The sequence below is a fragment of the Vombatus ursinus genome, unplaced genomic scaffold (assembly GCF_900497805.2).
Source record: "Vombatus ursinus unplaced genomic scaffold, bare-nosed wombat genome assembly UNPS02014810.1, whole genome shotgun sequence".
NCBI lineage: Eukaryota > Metazoa > Chordata > Mammalia > Diprotodontia > Vombatidae > Vombatus > Vombatus ursinus.
Genome location: NW_020954588.1, coordinates 2,874,704 through 2,883,943, shown reverse-complemented (window position 1 = coordinate 2,883,943; position 9,240 = coordinate 2,874,704). Strand labels below are relative to the sequence as shown.

Here is a 9,240-nt window from a genome sequence, read left to right as displayed (position 1 = left end):
CGCGGGAGCCCCAACCTCCCGCCGGGCCCAGCTGCATTTGGCGTACAAATGGCCCTTTCTCCTCGAGTGCATGGGGCTGGCCCCGGGTTCCCTCGCAGGCGGCGGCAGCGGCAGCACGAGCGGCGGCGGCGGCAGCCCCGCGGCCGGCTCTGAGATCCGATCCCGGTATTTCTGGGGAGAGGAGGAGGAGGAGGAGGAGAAGGAGGAGTGGGGGGGTGGGGCCGCTGGTGGTAAGGCTCAGGCTGCTGCTGGTGGCGGCGGTGGGAGGGTGAGGGTGGGAGGAGAGGGAGGAGAAGGAAGAGGAGGGGGAAAGGGAGGAGGAGGAGGAGGGAGAGCCCAGTGCAACGTTGGGACTTGGCAACACGCCTCCCTCGGCCCAAGGATATTTAATTTGCCTCGGGAATCGCGGCTTCCAGTGGAGGGCTCAGAAACCGGAGGAGTGTGTGCAGAAGAGGGAGAGACAGAGAGAAAGGGGGAAAGCAAGGACCCCCCCTCCCTTTCCAGCCCCCCAGCTCCTCTTCCCTGTGCAGGAATCCAGCCCAAGCAATGAAAGATGCATCTTTGCTTCTTCCCAGCGGAGGCTGAGAGGAGACTTTGCTCTCCAAGGATTGGGACTGGCCTCGTCCAGGACTGATTTTCACCCCCAAGGGCATGAAACACCCATAAACTCTCTCGCTGGGGATTCTGACTTCTCGAGCAGCTGCTTTTCTTCTGAGCTCCGGCGGGGGAGAAGAATCAAAAGAGATTTGGATCAAGGACAAGGGGGAGGTTGTATTTTTTTTAAAACCGTTTCCCCCCCTCTCCTCTGGCTGACTTGTTTGCATGTGCTGTGTTTGGGGGAGGTGCCCGCTCTCCCACCCACCCTCTTGTGTTTCTGCCCACCCCTAGTTCCTTGCTCGGTGGCTGGGGCACCAGCAGCAGCGGCAGCGGCAGCATGGCGAGCCCACCGGAGGGGGACGGCAGCTTCTCCGACGTGAGGAAGGTGGGCTACCTCCGCAAACCCAAGAGCATGCACAAACGCTTCTTCGTCCTGCGGGCAGCCAGTGAGGCCGGGGGTCCAGCCCGCCTGGAGTACTACGAGAACGAAAAGAAGTGGAGACACAAATCCGGTGCCCCCAAGCGCTCTATCCCGCTGGAGAGCTGTTTCAACATCAACAAGCGGGCTGACTCCAAAAACAAACACCTGGTAGCTCTCTACACCCGGGATGAACACTTTGCCATTGCCGCGGACAGCGAGTCCGAGCAGGAGAGCTGGTACCAGGCGCTCCTGCAGCTCCATAACCGGGCCAAGGGGCATCACTTGCACCATTCCCACCACGAGGCTGCAGCTTTTGGAGTGGGAGGAGGAGGAGGGGGGAGCTGCAGCGGCAGCTCCGGCCTGGGAGAAGCCGGTGAGGACAGTAGCTATGGTGAAATGGCCCCAGGACCAGCATTCAAGGAGGTTTGGCAAGTGATCCTGAAGCCTAAGGGCTTGGGGCAGACAAAGAACCTGATTGGCATCTACCGGCTCTGTCTGACCAGCAAGACGATCAGCTTTGTGAAGCTGAACTCCGAGGCAGCAGCAGTGGTCCTCCAATTGATGAACATTCGCAGGTGTGGTCACTCAGAAAACTTCTTTTTTATTGAGGTGGGGCGCTCTGCAGTGACTGGGCCTGGGGAGTTCTGGATGCAAGTGGATGACTCCGTGGTGGCACAGAACATGCACGAGACCATCCTGGAAGCCATGCGGGCCATGAGTGAGGAGTTCCGGCCCCGCAGCAAGAGCCAGTCCTCCTCTAACTGCTCCAACCCCATCAGTGTACCTCTGCGCAGGCATCACCTCAATAACCCACCCCCCAGCCAAGTGGGGCTCACCCGGAGATCCCGGACAGAGAGCATCACGGCCACTTCCCCGGCCAGCGTGGTGGGTGGCAAGCCCTGTTCCTTCCGTGTCCGGGCCTCCAGTGACGGAGAAGGCACCATGTCCCGACCAGCTTCAGTGGATGGGAGTCCTGTGAGCCCCAGTACCAACCGGACCCATTCTCACCGGCATCGGGGCAGCTCCCGGTTGCACCCGCCCCTCAACCACAGCCGTTCCATCCCAATGCCCTCCTCCCGATGTTCCCCTTCAGCCACGAGTCCTGTCAGCTTGTCCTCCAGCAGCACCAGTGGCCACGGGTCGACTTCAGACTGCCTCTTCCCTAGGAGGTCCAGTGCTTCGGTGTCTGGCTCGCCCAGCGATGGGGGCTTCATCTCTTCCGATGAGTACGGCTCTAGCCCTTGTGACTTCCGAAGTTCCTTCCGCAGCGTCACCCCAGATTCCCTGGGTCACACCCCTCCAGCTAGGGGTGAAGAAGAACTGAGCAACTATATCTGCATGGGAGGCAAGACCACGCCTAGCCTGACAGCCCCCAATGGCCACTATCACCTGTCCAGGAGCGGCAATGGGCACCGGTATGCCCCGGGAGCTGGCCCAAGTCCTGCTACGGTTGGAGATGAGGCAGGCGCTGCTGCAGAGCTAGAGAAGAGCTTCCGCAAGAGGACTCACTCAGCAGGGACTTCTCCTACCATTTCCCACCAGAAGACACCTTCACAGTCCTCTGTAGCCTCCATTGAGGAGTACACAGAGATGATGCCTTCCTACCCACCCTGTTCAGCAAGCGGTGGTGGGAACCGAGTGCAAGCCTACCGGCACTCAGCCTTCGTGCCCACCCATTCGTATCCTGAGGAATGTCTGGACATCCATCCACTGGAGGAGCGAGGTGGCCACCATCACCCCGGGGACACTCCGGTGCTCCACACAGATGATGGCTACATGCCTATGTCTCCTGGAGTAGCCCCGGTGCCCAGTGGCCGGAAGAGCGGTGGAGATTACATGCCCATGAGCCCCAAGAGCGTGTCTGCCCCGCAGCAGATCATTAACCCCAGCCGCCGCCATTCCCCGAGGGTGGACCCCAATGGCTACATGATGATGTCTCCCAGTGGCAGCTGTTCCCCCGACAGCGCGGGTGGATCTGGCAGCAGCAATGCCGCTGCTTCCGGGAACAGCTATGGCAAGTTATGGACAAATGGGGTTGGTGGCCACCATCACCATCACCATGTACACCCAAAGCTCTCCGCAGAGAGCAGCGACGGGAAGCTGCCTTGCAGTAGTGATTACATCAACATGTCCCCAGCTGGGGACTCTGCTACCAGCAGCCCCTCGGACTGCTACTACGGCCCAGATGACCCACAGAACAAGGCCATCTACTCCTACTACTCTTTGCCAAGATCCTTCAAACACACTCAGCAGCAGCAGCAGCAGCAGCAGCAGCAGCAGCGCAGAGGGGAGCCTGAAGATGGTGTCCGGCACCATCACCTGCGCCTCTCGGTCAGCTCAGGCCGCCTGCTCTATGCCGCAGCCGCAGAGGATTCGTCTTCTTCCGCCAGCAGTGACAGCCTGGGAGGAGGTGGAGGTGCACAGGAAGGGGCACATGGCCATCACCACCATCAGCCCCTGCAGCAGCACCTGGCCCGGAAAGTGGATGTGGTCGCCCAGAGCAAGAACCGCCTCGCTCGGCCCACCAGGCTGTCTCTGGATGGCCCCAAGGCCAGCACCTTACCTAGAGCCCGGGAGCAGCCACAGCAGCTCCTTCTCCCGCCAGAACCCAAGAGCCCGGGAGAATACGTCAATATTGAGTTTGGGGGTGACCGGCCGGGATACTCCCATGGCTCAGCCATCTCTCTCTGCTCTCCCACTGTCAGGTGCCCATCCCAGCGACAGCCAGCCCCCGGAGAAGATGACACTGGCTCTGAGGAGTATATGAACATGGACTTGAGGCCTCCCCGGAGGCCTGCCTGTCAGGAAAGCTTTGTGGCAAAGGCTGGAAGAGCGTGCCCCCTCCCCACCGGGGTGGGTGGTGTGTGTAGGCCCAGCCGAGTGGTGCCAAACAGCCAGGATTACGTGACCATGCAGGTGGGTGGGCCCTGTCCAGGCTGTGCAGATGCCTCCCTCAGCTATGTGGTTATGCAAACAAGCAGGGCTCCAGAAGAGTCCAGCGTCCCGGCCGCTGCAGCTACCGCCCCTTCCCCCTCTTTTACAACCACCTCCCCCTCTCTCCCCCAGCACCAAGGACAGGCAGAGCTGGCTAGCCGCCCATCCCTGTTAGGAGGTCCAAAGGGACCCGGAGGGATCAGCGCCTTTACCCAGGTGAACCTCAGTCCCAGCCGCAACCAGAGTGCCAAAGTGATTCGGGCTGACCCCCAAGGGTGCCGGAGGCGTCACAGCTCAGAGACCTTTTCCTCTACTCCTAGTGCTGCCCGGGGCAGTAATGTTGCAGTGCCCTTTGGGGCCGCTGGCGCAGGTGGCTCTGGGGCCAGTGGAAGCAGTGAAGATGTTAAACGCCACAGTTCTGCCTCCTTTGAAAATGTCTGGCTGAAGCCTGGGGATCTGGGGGGCCCACCCAGCAGGAAGGAGACATCCCAAACGAGTGGGGGTGCAGCAGGTTTAGAGAATGGACTTAACTATATCGACCTGGATTTGGTCAAGGATTTTAATCACCGGCCCCAGGAGTGTCCCCCACTGCTGCAACCCCCTCATCAGCCCTGTGGCAATGGTACGGCCAGTGGGAACGGCTGCTCCAGTGAGGATCTGAGCGCCTATGCTAGCATTAACTTTCAGAAGCAGCCCGAGGACCTTCCATAGCTCCTCCTGAAAAATCACAGCAGGTGAGTTTCCCAGTGAGAAAGGCGGGCTGCAGAAACTCGGCCCCTGTTGCTGCCTCCCTCCCTCCCTGTCTTCCTTCACCCCTCCTCCACCTTGTGGGGCCGGCCCAGGGATCAGAGGGACACACACACACACATACACACACACAAACACACACATATACATATACACACAAACATACACACACATACATATACACACACACAAACACACACACACACACATACACACACACACCCCCCACATAGGGCAAAGCTTGGCCCCTAGCAGAGTCCAAAACTGCATTGGGGAAAAACCAATGTCATTGTTTTGTCAGGAGATTGGGTAAGGGACATATAAGTATTACTGGCCACAGTGACACATACAGGTTTCTAGGTCTATAGATTATCTCCATGTGCAAATATATAGCATATGTGTGAATAGGTATGTACATGTGTATACACATGGATATTTACACGTACCATTTCTAAGGCTTGTGTAAGAGAAAGAAGCCTAGTCTGTTCTTATTAGTAATTGCAACAGTATTTAAGAACAAAAACAAAACAAAACAAAAAAATCAACAGATTGGCACCCAGGGTTGGGGTGGGAAGGAGGAGGAGGGTGGAAATCTTGCTACAAAATAATATTTACTTGATTTTTAAAGAAGTGGCTAACTCTCCATCTGAGACTGGTTTAACTTAAATTCAAGGTTGGCTTGTCAACTTGGGGACTTTGGGTCAGTTATTTCAGAAAGCTAAGGCATCATAAACAGAAATGGGAAGCCATATTCAAAATGCCCTTAAAAGATTTCGTCACTGAATTCTAATCTAGCTTTTAAAAAAATATTAAGAATGAAGAAATAATGGGCAAAGAAATAAGATCTCTCCTTGTTCCTGAATCAATATTCCGACAATATTATTCACACGTAGACACATCATCTCTTAGGCATGACTGTTTTTCAGACAGGATATGCAGTAATCCTCTGCATGCAACTGGGACCCATTATTAGTGAAGAGTTATGGAGGTTCATTACAGTGTGTCTGTATTACAGTAGTCTGCTTTTGGAAATGTCTGTGCTGAGACCGAAATATCTGTTGGGGGCTACTGTCCGGTTTATTTAAAATTACTTAAGCTATTTCTGTTTGTGGTGTTTGAAGGGAAGGAGAAATAAGTCATCAAACATGGGGAATTAAGGAAAAAAATTTTTTTTAACCTGGAGCATGAATAAACTATATACTATCTTCTGTATACTGGCTGTTGATCTCTAAGCTTGAGAATAGATAGTTCAATAGTAAATCTTTTGGCTAAGGTTGTGTTAAGGATGAACATAGTTGCTGTTGCCTACCCTTTCCCTCCGTGGAGCATACTGGCTGGTGGTCATAGCCATAGGTTGAGCTGTGGAATACTTTTGCCCATAATGTGATGAGTTGGCTACTAAGAAGTTTCCACCATTTGAAAACAATTTATTCTGGTGAACTAGTTATCTTGTGATTCTTATCCTGTTTCAAAGATGAGCTTTTTTTTTTTTTAAGTGTTTGCTTTCTTAAGTGTATGTATTCATTCATAAAATATTGATTTTTGTACTAACCTTTCAGGCAAGTCAGTTAATTTCTATAGGGATAATTTCTTTGATTTCAGTAGCTTTAGATGTTTGACCCATATCAATCGTTGTTTTGTCTTAGGTGTATGAAAACATACTGACAGAAGGGCAATGACATCAAATCAAGTTTAGATTCTAGGATGTGTCAGCGGAATGATGCTTACTTGTTTATCTTTAGTGTGTTTGCTTGACCCAGGTGGGTTATGGTGTGTTGGGTGTAAATATTTGGAATTAAATTTATCAATGAAGAATTGTCTTGTTTCTTTGAAATTAGATTCCTTGGAGTATGAATCACTAGTAGAGTAGACAGAAGTAAAAAAGAAAAGTTGTTTCATCATATTTATTCCTAGCTGCTCCATAATTGAGCCAATAAAAGTGAACAAGAAGGTAGATCTTTAATAATATTTTTTCCCAAAGAGAAATGGGTTCACCTCAGGTGGAAAGGATTACCCTAAGTATATTCATTCATAAAATAGTGCTTTTTTGCCTTAATCTTCCAGTTCAAGGCAGGTCTGTTAATTTCTATTGTGACCCTTCCTTTTGAGGAGATATTGTTGTTAAAATTGGCATTCATGTCTTTTCAGGAAAATACAATACTTTGGGATAATCAAATCCTAATAATCACAGAATAAGGAGAGTGTGTGTGTGTGTGTATGTGTGTGTAATTCCTCAGTGTTTATTAGTGAGATGGGAATGTGGGGCATATGGTTCTGTGTGGATTGGGCAGTATAAGGGCTGGTGTGAATATTGGGCTATCAAAACAAAATTGGGGCACATTTCCTTCAGTAATGCCTGCTTTAGGCCTGTTTACAGTTGTTCATTTAAGAGACATTTTGCTTATCGTGATACAAACATGAATCATATCAGTCAGGGGCCAGACTGCAGCTCATAGAGCTAAGTAAGTTTTGCATTTGTGAAAAACCCCTTGTAACTTCCTGGCCATTTATTTTCTCTTTACTCAGGTGGGGCTTCAATCTTTGGGTAAGATAAAGGGGAATGTGGAGCTGTGAGAGGCCTAAAGTGCTAGTTAACTGTTTCCTTTTGTGTTGTTTTCTTTTTCATTCTGCACCTTTTGCATTCCTCGCCTTCTCTTTCCCTTCTTGACACCACTTACCCCCAAACTCCCTTCTTTCCTCCCTCTCCTCTTATCTCTGGTTTCCTTGTCTTTTCCTCCATGCTAAGTTTCCCTTTCCTAGACTGCCCGTTTCTTCGATTCAGTTTAGCAAATAAAATTAAGTACTTGCAACTCACCAGGCATAGGGAGTGCGAAAACAAACAGAAACATTCCCTGCCCTCTCAGGGCTTACAGTCAACCTAGTAGAGAGCTAGAGACCACTCAGCTTGATACCAGTTAGAAGATGACAAATGTTTAGGACAGATGGGGGAGAACTAGAGATTAGAAAGGAAGGATCACTTCTAGTTTAGGAAAGGGGGAGGGGAAGCATGTGTGGCTTATGCCCTCGTCTCCCGCCCTTGTTTAATGTTGACCCCCACCCCCAGCCCCTCCAGACTTCCCAGGCGGTTGTTTGTCCGAGCTGATCACCTTCTGAAGCCTGCAGGAGGAGGAGTTGGGACCTCAGCTAGGCAGGGAGAGAGGAATGGGCGTGGATTGGAGTGGAGGAAAACAAAATCTGGAGAACCGGGAAATCTCTGTTTTAGGGATAGACCTGGGGATTCCGGGAGCCTTTGCGTTCAGCTGCCTGTGGCTAGCCGGCCAGCTTTGACTCTTAAGCCTTTTTTATTTTGGAAGGAGTGGCCAGACCATAGTGGGGCTCTCCGTCCCCCAACCCCGTCCCCATCCCACCGTCTACCTCCGTTTGCGGGGACAGCCACGTGGATTCTTGTTTTGTCCTCTCCCTTTTTTCTTTTTGTCCTTTGTTTTGGCTTAGGGCGCTACTTTTTATTCCTTTGTGGTTTAAGGTGCTATAATGTATCCCCACGACTTCTCCTGGGTGATCTTCCTCCTTCCCCCCACACCCCAGCTTCTTGCTCTTCTCCCTTTCTCTCGGTCCCCATCTTTCGTGTTCACCCCTGTCCCCAGGGCACCCCTAGCGTCTCCCCCCTTTTCTTTAGTTCACCCTGCCTGCCTCGCTACCTAGCTTGACTTTTCTGCCAGGCACCTGGCCGCCTCTCGGGAGGTGGTAGGTAGGGCAGGGACGACCCCGGGGGGCCGGGCTGGAGGGGCGGGGAGACTGGGGTGGCAGCAGAGCACGCTGTGGCTGGGGCGGGCACAGTGGCCCTGGCGTCTGGCACAGGCTGTGAAGGCTGGCAAGGGCCGGTCCAGGAAGGACTGGCGGTGGTGGCCTGGTGTGGGGAGGGGGCTCGGGGGCGGAGGCGGGGCTGCGGCTGGGGTTCTGCGGCCGCCTTTCCTGCAGCTTTGGCCAGCCCAGGCTCCTTCCCCGGGGGGCCCCCCAGTGGCCTCGGCGGCCGGCCAGGAGGTGCCAGCCAGCATCCAGCTTGTGTGCTGATTTAAGTATTGAGCTGTCCCTTCGTCGTCCCCCCTCCCCGAGTTTTACAAGCCCAGTCTTATTTTTGCATCTACACCAAGTTGTGAACCCGGGAAGGAAAATAGATCAGACCAGCCTGATGCTAGGCTAGAAATGGGCCTTCTTGTTTTAAATAAAGAAAACCCCCAAATGATTCTTCCCGCCCCTCCCTTTTTTTAATATCTCCAGCGCCCAGTACAGTTCCGGGTACGTAGTAGGCGCTTAACAAATGCTTCTTGTTGTCTAGTAGGCACTTACTAAACAATGCTTCTTCTTGTTGTTGTTGATAATGATAATGAACCGGTGCCTGGGCTATTTTCTTACCAGTCTCATCTTTTACTCTGGGTGATGACTTCCTCCTTTTCCCTGGCTTAGTGGTCTCCAAACTCCAGGTGCTGGGGAAGTTACATCCAGGGATGGGCTGGGCTGGGCTGGGCTGGGCTGGGCTGGCAGTTTCCAAGGGAATCTTGGGTTTAAATCTTACTAATGAA

At 52.8% G+C, this 9,240-nt stretch overlaps 1 protein-coding gene across 1 annotated transcript in view; it reads left to right on the top strand.

The window, feature by feature from the left end:
- The first annotated feature begins 634 nt into the window (after nt 1-634).
- IRS1 (insulin receptor substrate 1) overlaps nt 635-9,240 on the top strand; it is an 85,850-nt gene continuing 77,244 nt past the window's right edge. The window contains exon 1 of the mRNA XM_027875885.1: nt 635-4,686. Within this exon, the coding sequence (XP_027731686.1) occupies nt 935-4,663 (3,729 nt within the window). The 5' untranslated portion in view covers nt 635-934 and the 3' untranslated portion in view covers nt 4,664-4,686. The remainder of the gene's footprint in view (nt 4,687-9,240) is intronic.